The following is a 23,269-nucleotide window of genomic DNA, read 5'->3' on the forward strand; positions in this document are numbered from 1 at the left end:
TTATGGCCCATGGGCTTAGTTGCCCGATGGCATGTGGGACTCTAATTCCCGGACCAGGGATCAAATCCATGCCCTCTGCATTGGCAGGTGGATTCTTAACCACTGGACCACCAGGGAAGTCCCTTCAAATAGTCTCTTATTCTTACCAACCATGAAGAGCAGAAAAAGATGGCTTCTGATGGCAAGATGTTTCTAAGCAGAACCCAATCCACAGAAACATTAACATGTGGATGAAGGAAGCTCAGAACTTTACTCTGAGGGTTAAAAGGATGGAGGGCTTAAAGCATTCTTTGTTACAGAAAATTTTTAAGTAAAAATTAAGGAATATGAAAACTTCAGTTTGCTTTTTGGCACTAAAGAATAGAGGATAACACTAAAATTAAAAAAAAAACAATAGTTATCATCAAAATTTTACAACAGATTTTTTTTTACTCTATCCTAATAAAAGGGAAAAAAGAGGCTAGTGTTACCAAAAATACACATCAAAGTAGGAAGAAGACTGGAAAATCAGGATTTCTTTTTCCTAAACAGAGACCGTGCATAAGCATGATCATGTGTGTATAAACACTCAGTGTATACAGATACACACAGATATAAACTAAATCTGCTTGCCGAACACACTTCCATAACAGCCATCTGTTCTCAACTTCTTGGAATTTTCTCAAATTATCCTTCAAAGAAGACCATTTTAATTCATTCAATTTCATGTCAGAAACTCATGAAATTAATTTTTTCCCTTAGGGAAAAAAGTTTCAACTTACATCACTCCCAACCTCAACCAACCACCTGATTCACTCTATTTAGCTAGAATAAGGAGAGCCTCTAGTGAGACGCAACCCACTTTTCAAAACATTAAGTATTTACCAAATGCCATGGAAGGTCCAAAGTTGCATTCAAAAAGGTGCCCAGTCTCAGGGGCTTAGCTCTCAGTGGAAGCAAAATAAAACATATTTTTCTTAGAAATGTGCCAGGGGTAAATCCTAATCAGTGCAACAGTAACCCTAAGTCCAGCAAGAGAGCAGAAGGCATGAACAGCGTGAATTTCAAACTGTGTGTTTTCCACTGGGCCCTAAAGGATGCCGGGTCATAAGAGGACTGCAAACAGGAAGGAAAGCTGAAACATACCCATGGGATGAAAGGACCAGTGTAGGGGAAGCAGGATGCCTATTTGGGATACAAGGAACACAGTCTTAATAGAAAAAAAATTACACAGAACGGGGAGTGGGGATAAATGAGAATAGAATGCGGCTACATTCCTTAGAAGAAAATCAGGCAGGAATTTTTATCTAAAACAGGAGTTAAGAGGCAAAATCACCTTAGATTCTTGAGTGGGACACTGAGAAAAGCCAAAAACTGCCCTGGTATTATGGGAAAATGAGCCTAGTAATGGAGCAAGAAGGACAGAGGATTGGGGCACGGAATAACAAAGGTGCAAACTGCAGCTGTTTGAACACTAAAAGCCTCAGCAGGACTGGTGGCCAGCAGCACCCAAGAGGAAACAAAGATAGCAGACACTCGGAGGAAAGACTCGGGGTGGGAACCGGTGGTGTGGCCAACGAAGAAACGGAAAGAATGAAAACCATCCTCCCGGGCCGAGTGGGACGGCAGCCTAAGTCCTGAATCACCGGGGCTGCTGCAGAGCTGCAGCCACTCTGCCCCAGGGCCTGCCCACGGTGGTCAGGGCTGGAGTGAGAGGAAGGTGAATGCCAGCAGGAAAACAGGCCAGTGTGAAGACATGGAAGAAACAAGAGCCTGAGAGAGAAAGAAAGACCTCATTGTCATCTTTCTAATCCAGGAGTTGAGAATAATACCTGTTTCTATAATGTTTTAAGCATATTTATTCATTACTTACATATATAAATACATGAAATGTACGTCTCTCTATGTTACTCACTACCCAATGTCAAGTACTACCTATGTTAAGTGAAAATTATGATCAACTAAAAAGTGACACGTTTTTGCAAAAGGTTACAGTGTGATGGCACGAACAATCAGGAGTGATATTCAGAGCAATACAGCAGGGCGCTGACCCATCAGAGCAGTCACAGGCTGTGGGTTCCGGGTATATCGGGCATGATGAACACACCACAAAACAGAGGAGGGACGTGCCATACTTTTCTCTAAATAGTTCCTGGGGTTTAATGTACCTTTTACTTTATTGAAGCTCTTTCATGCTGGAGAGATAAGTTGAGAAAAAAAGAAAAAGAAAAGGATTACAAGCCCTACCCGAACATGGTTCAAGGCTTCGACAAAGGAAAACAAAAATCGGCAGGTGTTTAACGGACAGTGAGAGTTTAACACACTCGAGTGCCAAGGCAGACAGAGGAGGGGCACTTACCTCCAGCTTGAGGGGAAGCAGGGAGCTTCCCGGGTGAGGGGACCACTGCGCTCACCTGCCAGGCGCAGGCAAAGACCAGACAAAGCAGAGGGGACTGTCTGCAAAGACGCAAGAGTGGGCACAGGAGAGCACTGGGAGGTGATTCCTCGTTCAAATTCAAGTCCTTCTGTCTCAGGCAAAAATCACACAGACCACACCAATTGCAGGAGGCAAAAACTGAGACCGCCTTGTAAGAATCTGTACATTGTAAACACGCCGTAACCGGGCAAGTTTGTCTCTGTTCCAAGCATTGCCAGCAGTTTGACAAAGAATAAGAAAGCAGGGAGTCACAGTGAGGATGGCAACATATTTCCACCCCTAATCCCATACCCCAGCCAGGGGACTGTCCTCTAGACTCCGAAGCAGGCGTCTCTGCTATCTGCCAGGCCCGAGCTAGAATGAATCATGCGTAAAGATGTTTGCAGCAATTCACCACTAGGTAAGCACTGCTGAGGTTGCAATTTGGGGCTGGGACAGGGGCCAGGAGCCACACAAGTGGGCTGAGCATGCCGATAAGACACCGCAAAGAAAGCAGGGAGGGAGCAGTGGGGCCTTTTTGGTGCTGACTCTACACCCTTCTCTGCCCCACGTTAAAGCCAGCAAGCAGGCAGACACCTTTCCAAAGGGCCTTGGGAGAAGGATGGAAGAAAAAGTCTCATCTTCCTCTACTGGTTTTCTGGGCCCCTGGACACTCTGAGGATTGCCTGGAATCCTAGATGAGATCCCTGACTTTGGGGCTTTGTGTTAGTCTGGGAAATCTTTGTTCAGACCTCCCCAGAGAGCCCACTATGTAAAACAGACCCGAATAGAGGGCTCCACGGAGCACTGACTCAGGTCAGTCGCTCAGTCCCTGGAAGGTGGTCGGGTCTGTCCTGTGGCACGGAGGCCAGAGCCACATGGCTACCTTTTCTGAACATCAACACCAAAACCACATTTTGGGCCTCTTTCTTTTTTAAATTTAGTCACAATCTTTGAGGTGTAATTAATGCAGATTCAGATTCTAGCTTATGTTTCACCACATAAAACTCTTGAATGCACCTTTCATGAGGATAAAAAGAGCTTTGTTAAGATAAAAACTTCTCAAGATATTTCTGTCTGATCAGCTAACACTGCCCTTTAGGTACTGGGGTAGAAGTCAGAACAACAATTGAAATATGGTTAATAACTTTGGCTAAATGGCTACTAGGAGAAAATAAAATCCCTTATAGTGTTTTAACTACCAAATCAACCATAAAATCGCCAAGGAAGGGAAACCCACTGTAAACATTTATTTGGCCACACTGGGTCTTAGTTGCAACAACATTTTTCATTGTAAAATGTGGGCCTTCAGCTGCGGCATGTGGGATTTAGTTCCCTGACCAGGGATCGAACCTGCACCCCCTGCATTGGGAGCATGAAGTCTTAGCTACTGGACCACAGGGAAGTCCCAGGAAACCAACTATAAAGCAATATAATCCTATCATGTCAAAGAAGTCTTGCAAGGACTACTTTTTAACTATTTGCTTGAAAAGTACTGCAACACAATATGTCAAATTATTATTCCTATTAGGTGTTCTACTCATTAGCTGGATAACCCTGATCCAGAGAGAGACACAAAATCAGTTCTTACATGCTCATCACTGATCCACTGCTGCTATGTAATGCTATGATCTGGATTGTTCTGTGCTTATTTCCTGATTGTTAACATAGGCATAAGGGTCCCTGCTCCCAGCTACTTTCTATGCAGATACAGAGCAAAAGGCTGTGAGAAATTACGTGAAAATGCTTGATGCGGGAGTCAAGGTGGGTGGCACAGATAAAAGCATCCTCAGCTCCAGGAGCCACACTGGCCTCCAGGAGGAAGGACAGGTATTTGTGCTGTTGCTGCACAGGCAGAACATGAATCCTGCCAAGTCAGCAACAGGGACTCCATAACGACGGACAGCCTGTGTCCCAGAATGTGCTGCCGGCCGTCAGGCGCATCCCACGTGCACAGCCTGCTGCTTCTTTTGCTTCTGCCTTCTCCCCTGCAAGCTCCTTGGCTCAGACCTCCTCCTTTTCAACATGTATCCCCACCCCCTCTTCCTTGGTAGCATCTGGGGGTACCAGGACGACATGCTGTCCTTATCTTCCCCGACACTGCTGCTAGTGGAAATTCCTAAACTGCACAGATGGGCATCTTGCTTCTCCGCCTGAAACCATCACTGCCCCAGGCCCCTTGTACAACCTACGGGAGGAAGGCCAAGGCCTTGCATAATGTGGCTCTCCCTACCACCCCGGGATCATCTCCCATCACTCCTCAAATCAAACCCCAACGTCTGACCATGCTCATTAAACTGTCATATCACAACCTCTGGTACCAGCAGCTATGGGGCTGTGGTTCACGTTGGAAACACCTCTCCTAAAACCCTGACCTCCCTCTCCTGTTTACTCCTCCTCCAGTTGCCATATCCAGCACATACTTCCAAGACCACACTTAACTCACAGTACCAGTATAGCCATACTCTCCTCCCAGATAAAACTCCCTGGAGGCGGGGACCAAGCCAAGATATTCATCCTGGTGTCCTAGGACCTGGCCCTGCTGTGGACTTGCCACACACCTTTGTAACCCCAGTCCCAACTGTAATGACTGCTTTATGTGATTCCGTTCATTGAGCAGCTATTTACTCCATATCACACTTCTACATTCTAATGGGAGAGACAAATAAAATGAAATCAGAACACAATTATAAATTGTAATAAGTGCTATGAAAGAAACAAACAGGAGTGAAATAAAAAGAATCAATCATTAGAGGATTTCTCTGGTGGCCCAGTGGTTAAGACTCTGTGATTCCAACACAGAAGGCCCAGGTTCGATTCCCGGTCAGAGAACTAGCTCCCACAGGCTTCAAGTAAAGATCCTGTGTGCCACAACTAAAGACCCAGTGCAGTCAGAAAAATAATAATTAATCAGAAAAAAAAAAAAAAGAATCATTAGGACAGGGGCAAGGGTCTACTTCAAATAAGAGTCACGTGAGGCATGTGGCAAAGAACATTCCAACCAAAAGGGACCACACAGGTAAAGGGCAGTAGGTGGGAAAGAATGGCTTGATACATGGCTTTAAAAGAGGCGAGTCTTTTGGCTGGAGAGTAATGAGAGAGATGGCGCAAAGTCGTGTATCTGGAAAACGAACTTAGGTGAATTCGGGAGAATGTGACGACAGAGGGACCTGCTAGGCACAGACAAGAGTCTGAACTTTCAGTTCAGCAGGAAGCCACCTGAAGGACAGAAACTGCAGTTAAAGTGATCAAACTTATGCTTTGAAAAAGAGCCGCAGCACAACTCCATCAGGCAGTCGAAGTGACTGTCCGGCTGAGGCCAGCAGTCCAGTCTAAAGGCCATACCTCCGCCTGCCAGGCCAGGGTAGAAGCTGAGAGGGCGGACGTCCGGCCGGCCCCGAGCACGGCAATGGTTTCCCCGTCATCGTCCACCACCTTGAAGTCCAAGTCCTCGTTGTATTTTCTGCGCTTTACTTGCCGCCCTGAGCGTCGTTTCTGCAGGACAAACACACCCGCCAGAGACGCTCAGTGAGTCGGAGGGAAAAGTGTGCACAAGGACACCCTTGCCTATACTAAACTCACTCACACTCACAGGAGCTCTCTCCAACTTCCCAAGAAGGATCTGCCCTAAACACAACTCTTTTCAGAACTAAATTCACTCAAAACAGGACCCATTTGAGGAGAGGGAGCCACACCCCCTGGATCCAGGGTAGAAGGTGTAGTCTCAGGATCCAGGGAGACGTGTTTTATTACCTCTGCTTGTACTTTCCCCCTCCTTTCTAGGATCGGTTTCCATTCCAATGAAACAGGGATGGGAAGTAACTTCATCATCTCTGAGGTCCCTTCCAAGCATAGCCTGAAGCTCCAGGTTTATGACAATGCTTACCAGGTTTTTTTTGTTTATTTTCAATTTTCCAAGTTCACCAGATTTGCTGTGTACTTCCAAACAACTAAATAATACCAATTTTATTCGGAATTACTTTGAGAATCTCCTAACACCACCCTTTGTAATGCAAGCTGACGTCTTGAGTGTGACAAAATGAGATTCGTGACTCACCATGTAAGGACTTGACTATAATTAAATAGCTTATGACCTTTAAGAGAGATAACAGTCTACAGCAAAGCAACCCAGTGGCTTTCCTCAAGCAGAAAAACACATGGTTCATCTCTACCCATCACATCCAAGCAGCAGAAACACTTCTGGGAACTACCTACTCAGCCAGCTAAGTCTTCAACACTTAAACCTTACAAAACAAAATGGAAAGCCAAACCTCACCCCCACCCCACCCCCAGCCCTTATCATCTAAAAGATACCTCCTGGGCCTCTCTTTGTGTTCATTTCTTTACCGTGTCACCTCAATGACATTCAATTTTACAGGAGGAATTCCACATAAAAGGCTCTCCCTCAGTCCCACGTGCAGGTCACCATCCTAGAAACGCTGAACTACCTGCCAACCCTCACGGACTCGCTCCTCTGCCAGTCAGGAGACTTGGGAGCCACTAACCCAAGTATACAGGCAGTGAAAGGGGGTCTCGGATCTGACATCCCAGACACCACGACTCATTCATCACTGTGACGTTAGGAGCTGACACCTTCCTACAATGGAGATCACAGGATTTAAAGTACAGTAAGTTGGTCTTATCCTAAATGGCCCCTTATGGGAGCAGAGCCCAGATAAACTGCTATGGTTGTCAGAGGAAACAGCACTTTGAAATATCAGAATTCAAGTCCAAGAGAGGCTGCCTCAACTCAAGAGAGAAAACTCCTACCAATATCTTGTAGCCACCTTGGTGTGTCTTCAGAAATCTCATTTGGGTGGGCCACTCCTTGTTTCTGTGTTTGCCAAATTTTCCTTCCCATCTTGGCACAAGGAGTCCATCCCTGACTTTCCCAGCATCTGGGATTATGAACGTGTCCTCATGCAGACTGGCTTATTAGCACTCTGAGCCATCAATGAATGCATCACCTACATGGCGAGGGAGGCCCTCGGAGCCTCACCTAGTTTGGATCACACTTCCCCTCTCCACGTTCCCTCTCACTGCAGCCTGATACATGTGACTCTCCTGGAAGGAAGCCAACACCACTGAACAGCTGGGAGACTGTTAGTCTAAGGACCAGGATGCTAGAGAAAGAGTCTTGTGGTCACCCACTAGCACAGGGAAAGCCCAGCCCTGGTCTGGGTGTGAGGGAAGTGGGCTGGAGACAGGGGGAGAGGAGCACCAGGATCAGCGTCAGCGGGACCCCGCCCCGCAGCCGCCGTGCCCGCCCGGGCTCCCGGCACAGCGGTACCTGGCTGTCTGCAGACTCAGTGGACTCCTCGGGGCTCCGCAGGGATGGGTTCGGCAGGCCCTGATCCAGCTCTAAACTCTCCACTGCGGTTTCACTTTTCCTTTTTCCTTTCTTCTTTTTCTCCACTGGGGTTGGTCCTTGCTCCTTGCTACAAGGAGAAATTCAGAATTAAAACTGTTGGGCAGTTCTTAAAGCTAAGATTTCTCATGTGATTCAAGTTACGAGGGTACATCGTGGACTTCTGGGGCCAGGAGAGGTTTTAATGGGAAAGCGACAAGAGTTTCCTGCCAGAAATTTGCAGAAAAAAGGGAAGAAACATCTACATGGGTTGACGTAAAATTCACTTTTTTTTACACCCCATCACAACTACTGTAGATACGATTAATCTGATACGAAGTAAAATGATACAAACACCTCCCTGCCCCCACAAAACCCCACTTTCAGATAAACATCTTCTCTAGGAAGTTGAATTGCTTCACAGATATTGAGAATCATCCACTTTCAAGCTCCCTTTAAGTTACATGGGAACATTTCCCTAAGCCATCACCATGTATTGAGAATCATCTATGTAAGACTCAGAATGAGTGCTAGGAGTTCAAAACTGAAGACAACACTGCCATAGCCCTTGAGGAGGTCACAGGGATAAAATTCCGATCACCCAGAGCCATCACCCATGGCAGGAGATGGATGCTCCTTGAGAGAAGTGGAGATGGGCAAAATTCACTCTGCAAGGCTCTGCTAAGATGGCAACACCTCTAATAAGTCTTTTTGGTCCCTCCTGGCTGATAAAATCCCTTTTCTACACTCCCAAGCACCACAACGGCTTCCCTTGTGGCTCAGCTGGTAAAGAATCCACCTGCAATGCAGGAGATCTGGGTCCCAAGTCCATGGGGTCCCAAAGAGTCGGACATGACTGAGTAACTTTTACTTTCTTTCAAGCGCCTCAACTGTGCTTTGCCTAAGGCATTCAAACTTTGATCTTTCACCAGTGTTGGTCACTACATGTGACACCAGGCTCGGAACTAAACAGAACCTCGGATCCTCTGCAGTGACTAGATCAACAGGTGCTGAATGGAGGAACAGTTTACACTTCTCTGCACTCTCCCATCAGACACTAAGTTCCCACAGGGCAGTATGCGCTTAAGTTCTGTATTCCTCACAGCGAGTAGTCGTCTTATGCCTAAAGCATACTAAAGATTCGATAAAATATTCATTGGATAGATGGATGCGCTAATGGATGGATGCAACTGGGGAGATTTGGGAAAAACACACTTGAACAAAGATACACACAGAATTTTGATAGAAGACAATAATAATAATAATTACAGCTAATTTGTATGTAACACCTACTACATGCAGGCGCAGTTCTCTAAACTTCTACATGTATTATCTCCTTTACTCCTCAAAGCAACCATTTAAAGTAGATAGTATTATTATCCTAATTTTATCAAGAAAAACAGTGAGGTTAAGATTTCCAGGGTAACACACTAGTAAATGGAAGAGAAAGTATTTAAACCAGGCACGTGCATAACCACCCTGACATTCTTGGGGAATGGAAGAGTGTTAGACTCTTTTAGTAAAAGGCAGTCTGTGTGGCTGGATGACAGGGCAAGTGAAAAGAAGCACTACGCTGATGAAGCTGGAAAGAACCCAGGGGTACGTGAGGCTGGAGAGCTCAGACTCATTCTGCATGAAAAGGGCACGATGGCAAGACTGGGCAAGGGAGAAAGAAGACTCAAGCGAGATGTGATCAGTGAAAACGCAAGGGTATAAGTGATGTGAAAGATCCGACAGAAGCAGAACCAGCAAGACTTGGCAGAGGCAGCGTCCGTAAGTCTCGGCAAAAGGGGGAAGATGAGGGAAGAGCCACGATTACTGGTACCTCCCATCAGGTGAGTCACTGCAAAGTGTAGGGGAAGACAGGGACAGAGACGGAAGATCCAGTGGGATGAACCCTCGGTGGGACAGCACCCCGAGTGGACCGTGGGGTCAGCCTGCTTCTCCCAACACCCTTCACCCTTTCGCGCGTGGATCACTCATCAGGTGGGCAAAACCCCACTCTTACCCTTGATTCCGTAGGCTGAAGACTGGTGTGCCTACCTATCGGCAAAGTTCTTTATGAGATTATTTTGATCCAAACTGAGGAAATGAAACTCGGGGGGTGGGGGTGTGGGTCAAGGGAGAAAGACTACTTCTTACCAGTTTCAGGACAGAAGACTCCGGTGAAAAGAGTTTTAAAAGATGCTAAATTAAAAAAAAAAAAAAAAGAAGCTAAATTTTCACTGGAATATTTATCTCATGTTACGTGGCCTCTCACTAAGAAAATTACATCGCAATTTATATTCTACAAAGCACTTAAGTGTTTCCTGTCTCGGTTAACTGTACCAACCGCGATTCTGCGAGGGGACGGGGACAGGTGAGCCTCATGTTCCAGATATACAAAGAGGTTAAAAAGCGCAAAGGCCCCAAAGCCAGCAGAAGCAGAGGCTGGTGCTCAGCTCAGCTGACTCACAATCCCCTTGCTGTTTACATTGTATCATGTTTCCTGCCTCCGTTTTTCTTTTTAAATCCCCAGTCTCCCTTTCAACAAATGCAAAAACTTTAAATTTCTCTTAATCTTCTTGGAATTTCAAAATAATCACCAAAAGAATTGGTTACAAAACACTCCAATAACTCAGATATACAAAAAAAAAAAAAAAAAAAGAAAATCACAACTCCATAGTTGATTCTCTCAACAGAAGAAGGTGTGTGCTTCATTTTTTGGACACACATTTAGAGATAGTAATATAGATATAATATAGTCACCATAATAATCACATGCTTGGAATCCCATTTAATCTTCTATAAAATCTTAAATCCTTCCAACATTTGAAATCAATTTTATCTTTCTACGAAATATAGCTTCATATTGGAAAATTTTATCTATGTATGTTTAATCTCCATTTTAAATATTCATTATATAGATGGGCTAGAAACATGTGCTTCATTGTGAAAATATTCTGCTTAAAACTAAATTAAGCTTAAGACAGAATTAAGGAATAGAACCTCCTCAAAATACTAAACCTTACTATAAGACGTGTGTATGTTTGCCTTCCATGTTTTCAGAAACACATTAAATGATGACAAGGAGAAGCTACAGTTAGGCCCCTCCAAAGTCAAGCCTGGGGCACCACAGGTGTCCTAGCCAGAGGCTGGGTGTGGGGTCAGGTGGAGGGAACACCTTCTTAAATATACATGAGTAAAACAGGAACAAGTCTAGGGATACCTGCTTACCTATTTGGGGAAACATAAGAAGATACTCTACCTGAGACACCTTCATAGTGATTTTCTGAATGTTACCTTTGACAAAAGAATCAATTTTGATTTTCAAACTTTTTGCTGGACCTCTTCTGATAAAGACAAGTATCAGGAAGAAAAGATTCCCTGTGAGCTTATAAATGGGACTTTCAAATAGGGTATCAAGAAAATACCACCTGAATTCATCCTCCAGGAGGAAGACTAGGTGAAATGTGTTTTCCCCATCTTCGGAATGAGTTTTGAAAAACTTACACTTGAGAGTTTTAACCCCTACTTTGTTACAGATGGATTTGGACCATGAATGTACTGTTTTCTCCTTGGAGTTCTAGGTTCTTCAAACATAGTAGTCAAATAATATGTAACAAAATTATGTATGTATGTACCCTTTGATCTAACAATTCCATTTATAGGAATATATTCTAAAGATACACCTCCATCAATATGGAAACACATATGCATGTGGTTATTCAACATTGTTTGATAATTTCAAAATAATGAAAAACAACCTAAATGTCCAAATCAAAGTGATGAATAAATGAAGATACACAGAAAGGAGTACTATGCAGCTGTAAAAACAATTAAGAAAGAATTCTACAAACTACCATGGAATGATTTCTAAGATACATTGTTAAGTGAAAAAAGCAAAGTGCAAGGGTATACTAACATGCTACTTTTTATGAAAGAATAAAGAGAAAATAAGAAACCTTGCATATATCTACTTATTTTACAAAAAGAGACACAAAGAGGATAAACCAAATAAAGCAAGGGGTAAGTATCTTTTTATATAGATTTGACTTTTAGAAGCATGTTACATATACAAAAAAATTCTTTTAATGAAAGCTGAAAACAAGTTGAAATAAATAAACCTAGGTGTTTTTCGAATGAAAAAATATAACCACACTCAACAGATGGAAAAAAAATCTCATTAACTTATAAACATAGTATCTGACTATATACTTTCAGTTTAGGGGAGAAGTGAGGAGAACAGCAAACAAAAGGTGACCTCTCTTTGGTAGGCGTATAAGGGAAGCAGTTCTGAAGCCATTTTAGCTGTGGTAATAGGATTAAACAAATTAGTAAATGTGTTGACGTTAGCAGCTGTGGTTCCCACCCCGGAAGACGTAAATATGAAATGTTGTAAGGCAAGGAAGGGATTGTGGGATGAACTGGAGGCCTCAGTGTGACATATGCTTTCTAAGATAAGTATCTGTATGAACACATGCATATAAACGTGTACACATGCATTTTGAGTATATTGTGTGTGCATGTAGATATGTATCCATGTGCATGTACATATATGTACACGTGTTTGTCTTGTGTATTTCCCCCTAGCTTTGACAACTGAGAAAGCCAACAAGCAAAGATGCTCCAAGTGCAATCTGCACGCACAGCAGTCAAGATTTTGGTTTCGAATTCCAAAGTTCCGCACAAAAATGACTGGTTCCAAGAGAAGCAAGTTATAAGATCAGCCTGAAACATCTTGTGTCTAAAGTAAAGGGAGTGGCCAAAAAAGCGAAGGCAGCATGTCAAAAGGGCACAGGAGTCGGCTAGGAGAACTCTCATTGGTTAAGACAGGGGCCACGTGAGCACGAAAGTAATTAAGGTCAGTAATGAATTATAAGCTGTTGAAAATGATAAGAATCTGCACCCATGGTAGACAGACAAATAATGAATAAATGAGGGGGAAAGGAAAGCTCCTGCTTATTATACAATCCAAAGAGCAAATGTAGATGCAGTGGTGGAGTTGGAAAATCATTTTGTAACCACTACAGTCAAGATAAGTATAGACCAGAACCATCAAGAAATGCTAAATCTGGGGGAGAACAACTTGAAGAGACACAGGATATTTGCATGATTTTAAGCGTGTCTCTCAAAAGAAAAAAGAAAAAAAAGCGTGTCTCTCCACAGACTGTACGGAAACAAAAGCAGCAACTCAACAAATGGTTATGAAAATGGCATTACTCTTAGAAAAGATACACTGGAGCATTTAGGGATAAAAAGGCATGATATTTGCAACTCATCCTCACAATGGTTGAAGAAAAACCATATAAATTATACACACATACATAAACTATTCTCATATATACCTATACCATGGCTAAAGTGGACACTGATTGCCCAGCACCTTTTTGCTGATAACCAATACTGACCCCCAAACCACGAGAGTAAGCAGAAAGTCAGGCTGGGCTATGGTGTCCTACTCCTACCGCAGGGATTGGTCCAGGGATAGACACACGACCTGGCAAGGCCAAAGGTGGGACTCCTTCCTTTAAAAAAAGGACTAATTTCTGGCAGGAGTGGGCAGGAAAATGAACAATCTCTTTCCTCCTAGGCCCTAGGTCTGTTAAGCTATGAGCCCAGAGTTATGGGCAGGCACAGTTCAATCTGGAGAAGGAAGGCAGTCGTCAAAGATGGAGCCAACACCCAAAGAGGCTCAGGAAGGTGGGGGACAAAGACTTCTGTGGAGTTCCTGACTGGGGCCCCGGGTTCCGACTCCCTAAACCAGTGAACCCACCTGTTACTCTTTTTCTTAAGTTAATTCAAGCTGGGTTTATGTCACTTGCAACCAGTGCGGTTCTCATAATACAAAGGCCTAATACTCTCATCGTTTAATGACTCTGAGGTCACATCAAAGCAATCTAATTTTTATAATCCTTGTTTTTCCAGCTTTCAGAGTTAGAACAAATTACATTACAGGGGGAAAAAATGGCAGACAAGATTTTAGAGGCTCAAAATACCTATTTTTAGTAATAAAACTCAACTTGATTTTATAACATATATCCATATATCCACTTTAAAGAAAGCATCGATCATGTATTTATGACATGCAAGAAACTTCCAACATATAAACTGTACCATCCATGCAGGACAAGGATCGGGTATGACCAACAACAGTTCAATAGCAGCCCTCAGCCCCAAAACACTCTCACTCCTGTCTACTGCTAAATCTCATCAGCCAAGATTTTATACATCTTGACTCTCCGCAGTTTGCATTAGAAAAGTAAGTACGATTTTTTGAGGGGAAGGGATAGTTTAGGGAGTCTGGAAAGGACATGTGCACACTGCTATGTTTAAAATGGATAAACAAAGTGTAACCCTGCTCGGTGTTATGTGGCAGCCTGGGCGGGACGTGGGTCTGGGGAGAATGCATACATCTATTTGATATTCATCTGAAACTATCATAGCATTGTTAATCAGCTATACTGCAATACAAAATAAAAAGTAAAAAAAAAAAGAGAGAAGAAAAGTAAGTACCCTTTTTGCCTTCCACGTAGAAAATTATAGTATTAACCACAAGACAGATTTCCTCAAACTCTCCTCCCAGCTCCATCTCCAGTTCCCTACCTCCAGCTTTCTTTGCTTGAATTTAGAGTTAAAAACCAAGTGCTGGATCTGAGTACTAGGAGAAAAGTCTGGGTGCGTGTCAGAACACTGTCTGAGATTCATGGCTATGAGTCTTTTATTAACTTTCCCCATGGATTCCAGGTATTGAAAAATTTTTATCTACCTGACAAACTGCATTATTTCAAAATGACTCATCTCCTCATTTTAACATTAAACTTGGCAAAATGCTCATCGAAGTTTTAGCAGGAAACAATCAGTTACTTCCACAGTGAGTTGCCATAACCCCCAAATTCAGGAGGACTGAAAACAGCACATGAGGCCAATCACTGCTTCCACAAATGTGCAAGCACCTGGGAGCCCAGCCTGCGAGCCACTGCCCCGCTCAGGGAACCACGCTCCAGAAAAGCTTCTAATCTGGGCCTCGCCACAGGCTTGGAGCCTCTTCTAGGAAGGACAGTACTGAAATCCTGGACGTTACTCCAGAGAACTCATTTGCACACTTGATCCAACTTTTACTTGCCACCCATATTCGTTCCATCTATACACGCAGAGCTGACTTAAGCACGGATTTTTCAAGATATTGGTTAAAAGAAAAACACCCCCCCGAAACTAATGGTTTTGGTGTAGATGGAGTCATCTGCAGACATGATGTGAACTGTATCTCCCTGTTCTCAGAACCTCTAAGCACATCATTAGCATCATCAAAAAGAAGATCATGCAAGTTTGTGATATCCTAGCTAAAAAAAAAAAGAAACAAAAACATTACAGGGACTTCCCTGGTAGTTCAGTGGTTAAGAACCTGCCTTTCAATGCAGGGGGTGTGAGTTCAAGCCCTGGTCCAGGAACTAGGATCCCACATGCCGTGGAGCAGCTAAGCCTGCATGCCGCAAACTAACAGAGGCCAAGCGCTCTGGAGCCTGAACACAACAAGTAGAAAATGGGTGCCACCTTGAAGAGCCCCATGTGCCACAACTAAGACCTGATGCAGCCAAATAAATAATATTTTTAAAAAAATCACATACTTGTAAGATGACAAGGCAGAGTTTTAACAAACTTATTAAAAGTGATCACAGCAAATGAAAAAAAAAATTTTTTTTTAACATAGAAGGGCTTCAAATGAAACATACAAGCCATCCCTACTTGCACCAAATCCAACTTGCCAGAGATCTGCTCTTGACGGATACCTCTCTCACTCCAAATACATTCCTGCCTCTAGTTCTTTATTCATCAACATTAAGCAACCGCTACACACATCCTGCTGCTAAGTCGCTTCAGTCGTGTCCGACTCTTCGCGACCCCATAGATGGCAGCCCACCAGGCTCCCCCGTCCCTGGGATTCTCCAGGCAAGAACACTGGAGCGGGCTGCCATTTCCTTCTCCAGTGCATTAAAGTGAAAAGTGAAAGTGAAGTCGCTGTCATGTCCGACTCTTCGAGACCCCATGGACGGCAGCCTACCGGGCTCCTCCGTCCATGGGATTTTCTGGGCAAGAGTAATGGAGTGGGGTGCCATTGCCTTCTCCGACACACATCCTAAAGTTGATCAACTCAGATCTTATATATCTCCCCTATTCCTTTCTCTGCTCAAAATTTTTGATGAATGAGTGTGGGCAACCATGTTTTAAATTTTCATTCGTTTGTTCTTGTTTTCTGACTATTCCTTTTTCCTGATTACACATTTCTTGTTTTGCAGACATGATATCGATCATCTTGGATCTGAGGACACCAATTTAAAATCTTTATGACTTCTCTGCCTTGAACTGTTTTTTCTGAGGACAGCTATCCTGGTCATTCCTCTTTTTCCTGCTGCTCTGCTGCTTCTCCTTATGGTCCAGGGATCTCTGGGGGCCGACTAATATTTAACATGAAGGAGGGTGATAACACGGGCCGGTGAGGCTCCCTGCAGCTGAGTTAAGTCACTTTCTCCAGCAAGCCTTACCCCTGAATGGGAGGCCTGACCTGGGACTCTGCATACACAAGCGGCTGCCCCTCTCTCCCCCTTTCAGGGGTTTGGGCAGGGAAAGGCCGAGAAGCCTGGGCTCCTGTGCCCCCTTCCTGTGGACGTCAGTCTTCCCAACTGGAGCCTAGACCCACTTCCAGAGCAAGCTGCTCAGCATCCTTAGAATAACTGTCTGACTTCAGCCTGGAGCTGCCAGATCACGCAGCCACTCTGCAGACGGTCCCCGACCCGCCACTTCCAGTCCCAGCCCCTCTCCAGGGCTGCCGGGGCCACCATGAGGGGGAAGTACTTCCACCTCTGCTGCAGACATGGCTCCTGCATGTGCTCTGAGCGGGGACGTCCTCCACGGCATTCACCCATCAACACGCGACCAGGGGCCCCCCACATCCGGAACTTCGTAACACCTCCCATCTTTGAAGAATTTATTCCCTTCTGTTCTTCCTGTCATTTCATTAAGTGAAAATCTGGTGAAGAAGGGAAAATAACAGCATGCTTGATCTACCATTTTAAAACTGGAAATCCCCCAAAGAATGGTTATTTAAACATCACACTGCTCTAAGTCTTTTCTCATCTATTAATTCCTTTAATAACTGGCTCAATTGCTTTAATAACACAGTATACTCTTTCAAGGGACTCCCTAGACCAGAACTGAAACACTTTTTTTTTGGCTTGTGGGATCCCATTTCCCTCAGTGGAGACTGAACCGAGGCCATGGGAGTGAAAGCACAGAATTCTAACCACCATGCCACCAGGGAACTCCCTGAAATACTCTTAATTCTCTAAATCCTTTCGGCTATTCTATATATTAGGTTCTTTCATTTGTTTATACTTTTGCCTGTTTTGGGAACACCTGCAAGGCTGTTTCTCTAACTTGTGAAAGTCCCTCGATGGCAAGGCTCAGAGATACCTCTGAGGCATCTTCCTTCCTCCACTGTCCCATTCCCAACAGAAGCGCTCATTAGCGAAGCAAGGAACACAGGAGGTAATACATACATACTGGATAAATAAAGGAGCAGGTATTCATCTAGCATTACTGTTTAGTAACTGTTTCCTCGTGGACCGAGTAAAGGTTTCCTATGCCCCAGACCCTAATTCAGAAAGCTCTGAGGGGACTTCTCTGGTGGTCCAGTGGTTAAGAATCCACCTGTCAACGCAGGGGACACGGGTTCGATCCCTGGTCCAGGAACTAAGACGTCACGTGCTGTGGAGCCACTAATCCCATGCCCCACAACATCTGAGCTCACATGCTGCAACCAGTGAGCCCACACACCCTGGAGCCCCATGCTCTGCAACAAGAGAAACCACCACAGTGAGAAGCCCGTGCACCGAAGCTGGAGAGCAGTCCCTGCTCGTCCCAACTAGAGAAAGCCCAAGCGCAGAAACGAAGACCCAGTGCAGCCCAATTAATTCTAAAAATTATATATAAAAAGAAAATCCTAAGAATTACAGAATAAGCACTCCACGAGCTCTTACAAAGATAGGAACAGAGACTTAGTCCAGAGCTTCAGAAGTGGGTCTCTGACATTATCATTTAGTTTTCTTCCCTACTTAACAGAAAGCCTAGTAGGTTCTAAGCGAAGGGTGTCTACTCAGAACTCATTTATGTCCTTATATTTGTCTTCTTTCTCCTAATAAAATGATCAGAATGTAAAAACAAGTCTCCCAACAAAAAGAAACCTGTCAATGAACTCTCTTGAACCTAAGTTCAGCCTCAATAACATCTGCACTCTAAACAAAGACAGGTGACTGACCTTCAAGCAGTGAGGCAGAGCTGACCTGGTTGAATTTTATTACCCCTCCTGCATCCCAGTTCTTAGCTGACTCACAGCTCAGTTATATAATCAGAAGGTTTGGGGCTTACCTTTTTCGAAGCAAGCATCAAAGGAAAAAAAAATCAGAAAATGTAAAACCTTTCTCCCAGGATGTTATCAAAGTTATTGGATTTGGGATAAAAATCTGCTGTGGGTTGACAGATCCAAACAAATGGGGGTAAAAAGCTGAGCACAGAAATTAGGACTAGTCAGAGTATTCATTTCATCATTTTGGCTTTTTCATTCCTAGCAGATATCACATAGCCCTTCACTTACACCGGCACACAGATTCATTTCTTGACTTTTGAGAGAGAATATAAACCAGTCCCAGCTCTGATATGTACGGAAATTCCAAAACGTATATGCTCTGCCCTCAACCAGCAACATGGACACCAACACTCAAGACCCTGGCTTACAAATTCGACCTCCCTGTCTGTCAAAGCGTCTGGCTCCCGGTTTGCAAGGGCAACTCAAAGGGCCATAACCCTTCCCCTCAGATTTTCCCTGGATACTGAGTGGGGCCCGACAGCTTCGTACACACTGGGACTGCTCGTCTTTCCCGCTCACCAAGCCGCGCTTTAATGCCATGAAGCTGACTTTTACTGAAGGCCGTTTTCAAGAAAGAAAATACGAAATTCATAGGCACACAGAAGTGTTTGATGCAAAAAAAAAACATTGAGGATAGTATCCATTACATCACGTGATGTTGCTCAGTGAGAAATTTCTTTCTCAACTGGTAAAAATCTGACCTGCCTGACGAGCTGGCTTTTCTAATCTCAAAGCATTTTCCCAAAGCCCTTATCAATATTACCTGACCCCGAAAACCTGCCTCCCTCTGAGTCCCACGCTGCAGCTGTGTGGGCCATGGGTGTCCACGTATGCACAGGTTTGTGTGTGTGTTTCTAAGAGTATTTGTATCTCTGTGTGTCTTCTCATGCCAGCGGCCCCGTTCTCATTAGGAAAGGTACTATAATTTTAAAAAAGCAAACTGTACTGGAAATTTAAATTTCAGAGTCAGGGAAATGACAGAGAATCTAAATCAGCTTCCTGGAGGAGCTTTCCTGCTTAAGTTTTATATAATAAAAGAGTGAACTAGTCTCCCGCTCCAAGGTAGCTTGCAGGTAAAGGAAGAGACGGTAGGTTTTGTTTTTTTAAAGGCTCCTGCTACCTGAGTTGTTTTTATCCACTAAGCAATAAGTGAATATTAGTCACTATTAATTATCATCCTTGAAAAGGAAAATTCGCTAGACTCTATCATCTGTTGAGGAGAAAAACTGCTGCCTCAATTATCTGCTGCCTCAAATGCAAAGAGAAATAGAACAGGAGAAGGTTGGGGTCATCTTTGTCCCTGAGAGGATCCTATCGAATGTGCAAACTGAAATTCTGAAGAAGAGGGGCCGTTTCCTACAAGTAAAAACCAGTTTCTCTGACACTGGGATCTCCCCACTACTATCCATTGCAATCTTCCCTAGCAAGGCGAAAAGAGGCGCAAAGCTGCAAAGAATAAAGTGGGTTTTGTGGTCAGGGGAGCCTGGTGCCAAATCCTGACAGTGCTGCTCATTAGTTTGGTGTCTTGGACAAATTACTTTGAAGTTTTCATTCCTAAAATAATAAAATTTATGGGATTAAAATATTTAATTATAACTACGTACTGTTATTTAACAACGGGAGTGACTGTATGGTAACTTATATGGCTCCTGTTTTTGGGAGAAGAGCTCTAACCATTTGTTCTAAGAAAACAATTATATAAATATGTAATACTTTAAAATAATATATAAACTACGCAAACACACACACACGCCCTTCTAGGTGTCCAACAACCTGAAAGACCTCTCTGCTGACAACCTCGGCTGTGTACTGCAGCTAGAGAGTAGTCCCTGCTTGTCAAAACTAGAGAAAGCCTGTGTGCAGAAATGAAGACCCAGTACAGCCCAATAATTAATCTTAAAAATTATATACAAAAAGAAAATCAAGGCTGTATATTGTCACCCTGCTTTATTTAACTTATATGCAGAGTACATCATGAGAAACGCTGGGGTGGATGAAGCACAAGCTGAAATCAAGATTGCTGGGAGAAATAGCAATAACCTCGGATATGCAGATGACACCACCCTTATGGCAGAAAGCGAAGAAGAACTAAAGAGCCTCTTGATGAAAGTGAAAGAGGAGTGAAAAAGTTGGTTTAAAACTCAACATTCAGAAAACTAAGATCATGACATCTGGTCCCATCACTTCATGGCAAATAGATGGAGAAACAGTGACAAACTTTATTTTTTTGGGCTCCAAAATCACTGCAGATGGTGACTGCAGCCATGAAATTAAAAGACGCTTAATCCTTGGAAGGACAGTTATGACCAAACTAGACAGCATATTAAAAAGCAGAGACACTACTTTGCCAACAAAGGTCTGTCCAGTTAAAGCTATGCTTTGTCCAATAGTCATGTATGGATATGAGAGTTGGACTATAAAGAAAGCTGAGCACCGAAGATTTGATGTTTTTGAACTGTGGTGTTGGAGAAGACTCTTGAGAGTCCCTTGGACAGCAAGGAGATCCAACAAGTCCATCCTAAAGGAAATCAGTCCTGAATATTCATTGGAAGGACTGATGCTGAAGGCGAAATTCCAATACTTGGCCACCTGATGCGAAGAACTGACTCACTGGAAAAGACCCTGATGCTGGGAAAGATTGAGGGCAGGAGGAGAAAGGGACGACAGAGAATGAGATGGTTGGATGGCATCATCGACTCAACGGAAATGAGGCAGGGCAGTAAAGATCCAGCGCAGTCAAAAATAAATAAATACAATTTTTAAAAATTTCATAAAGGCCTAAAGAGGTCAATCTAGCTGGAAAGGTCTGCTGTCAGAGACCAGGCGGCAAGGAGAAGTCAGACCCCAAAGGGTTTGGGGAACAGACAAAGAAGCCTGGATTCTATGCTGGAGGCAGAGGGAACAATCAGAAGTGTCTGAGTAGGTGCACCTGTTAGAGGGAATCCCACTTCCCTGTCCCCATGTCTTCAGGCTTCCCTGTTCCCGAGGAGGGAATGATACAGGAAACATACTTTATCCCTTCTTATAACTCCTCTCACTTGCCTGACCTTCTCTGATGGGGACCTACGGGACTGGAGAGACTGAGAGGACGAATAAAGCATTCACTGCCCAGAGTCCTCCCTCTGCAGGGCCATGCCTGCAGTGCTGGTGGGTGAACTCGACTGAGGGCGTAACAAGAAGCCCGATTCTGGCCGCAAGCCATTGCAAGTGTTTCAAGTCAGCCCATCAGTCATAGAGCTGCTAACTCCATCTCCATCTCTATGGACGGGTTCCCCGCTGATCTGGAATGGAGAGAGGGAAGAGGGGGGTTGATTGACCACCACCGCCAACTATAAACACAAAAAATGAGGTAACAGTGGGGCTTCAGAAAAGACGAGCCAGGCGGCAGCTGGCAAGATGGACTAAAGGAAGAAAAGATCAGAAGCCCTTAAATCAGCTGTGAAGCTCCTCCAACAATCCAAATGTCCCTTGAATCATCTGTAAGCTCGGAGTGCGATCCAGGGGCTAATCAATAAAGGCTCAAATCAAAACATGTACTTAAGCCAATCTGCCAGAGAGTAAATCAAAGAACACAAAACGTATGACTTAATTATCAACGCATTTTTTTTTTAATCAATTAATGTCCTTTCAGAACTAGAACTGCCTCTGCTGACTAGTGGTGTTGTAAGTTAAAGGAGCCGAAGCAGCTTTATAAATATAAAAAGGACAGAAAGGCTCAACAGTCCAGAACTGGACCTGGGCTACATGGAGGAATTCTGTGATATCTACTGGTCAATCTTCCACTGCTCCCATACCAAGGGAGGTGGAAAGCCTCATGGATCTTGTGCACATTTCTAAAGGGATAACCAGCCCAACTTGTCAGCATCTTCTCAGAGGGTGTGTCTCCTGGATTTCTAAACCTCAAGAGCATCTGCTGTCTTCTCAGCAGACTCAGAAGCACTTATCCAACTCACCTATATTTTATACAGCCTCATTAGGTAAAAATCAATTCCCTTAACACTGCTATGAATACATCTGACACCCAACCTTGCTTTGTCTTCCCTGGTGGTTCAGTGGTAAAGAATCTTCCTGCGATGTAGGTGATGCAGGTTTGATCCCTGGACCGGGAAGATTCCCTGGAGAAGGAAATGGCAACCCTCCTCCAGTACTGGAGGAGTGGCAACACTCCAGTATTCTTGCCTGGGAAATCCCATGGACAGAAGGGCCTGGCAGACTACAGTTCAAAGAGCCGAACAGAGTCAGCTATGACTTAGCACACAACTTGCTTTGTGAAATGTCTCCTCCTGCTAGTGCCCCAAATAGAATCTATGACAATGTCTATATACTTGCTGCCTTGTCTCACACAAAGTAAACATGAATTCCTTTAAGAAGAAGTTGATAAAATTACAAGCACCAGAGACTAGTAACTAAAGTGAGCCCAGATACCTCTGACTTTCTCTTGCCTTCTAGACACAAACCAAACTCCTTATTAGAGCTCTCAGACCTTCCCCTGATAGCCTTTATTCTAAAACATCACCCTGGAGAATTCTTCGTTGTTTCCTGTAATAACCAAACCAGTCACACGACTAGCTCATGTCTGAGTCTCCCTTTTCACATGCAGCTACCCTGCAGAACCACTTCAGGCTTCTCCCAAACAATTTGGAAGTTACTGGCGGAAGATAGAAACTCAACTCGGACACCCTCCACACAAGCCACCCCACCCACATCAGAGATGAGCCTGTGTGCACTAGGTTCACTGAGAAAGTGGTTCAATGGGCTTCTGAGGTGGCTCAGTGGTAAAAAATCCACCTGCCAATGCAGGAGATGCAGGAGACTCAGGTTTGATCCCGGGATTGGGAAGATTCTTTGGAGGAGGAAATGGCAACCCACTCTAGTATTCTTGCCTGGGAAATCCCATGTACAGAGGAGCCTGGTGGGCCACAGTCCACGAGCTCGCAAAGAGTCAGACATAACTGCACACACACACAAGTTGCTCATTAGTCAGACTCCTGATTTTACTGACTTCTCTTGACCTTCTGGGGAGGTTAGTTTATGTCCATTTGCTGTGAACTACATTCCCGGGATCCCACCCAAGCCTCTGTGATAAACAAAAGGTAAAATCCCCTGCCAGGCAGAAGGGAGTGAA

At 44.1% G+C, this 23,269-nt stretch overlaps 1 protein-coding gene across 5 annotated transcripts in view; it reads right to left on the reverse strand.

The window, feature by feature from the left end:
• The window catches only part of CHD6 (chromodomain helicase DNA binding protein 6), a 193,015-nt gene that overhangs the window by 101,743 nt on the left and 68,003 nt on the right, over positions 1–23,269 (reverse strand). For all 5 annotated transcript variants that reach the window (XM_061127304.1, XM_061127305.1, XM_061127306.1 and 2 more), the window contains 2 exons: positions 7,686–7,833; positions 5,741–5,890 (listed from right to left, as the gene is read on the reverse strand). In XM_061127304.1, coding sequence (XP_060983287.1) covers positions 5,741–5,890; positions 7,686–7,833 — 298 coding nt within the window. The remainder of the gene's footprint in view (positions 1–5,740; positions 5,891–7,685; positions 7,834–23,269) is intronic.

The sequence above is a fragment of the Dama dama genome, chromosome 23 (assembly GCF_033118175.1).
Source record: "Dama dama isolate Ldn47 chromosome 23, ASM3311817v1, whole genome shotgun sequence".
Taxonomy (NCBI): domain Eukaryota; kingdom Metazoa; phylum Chordata; class Mammalia; order Artiodactyla; family Cervidae; genus Dama; species Dama dama.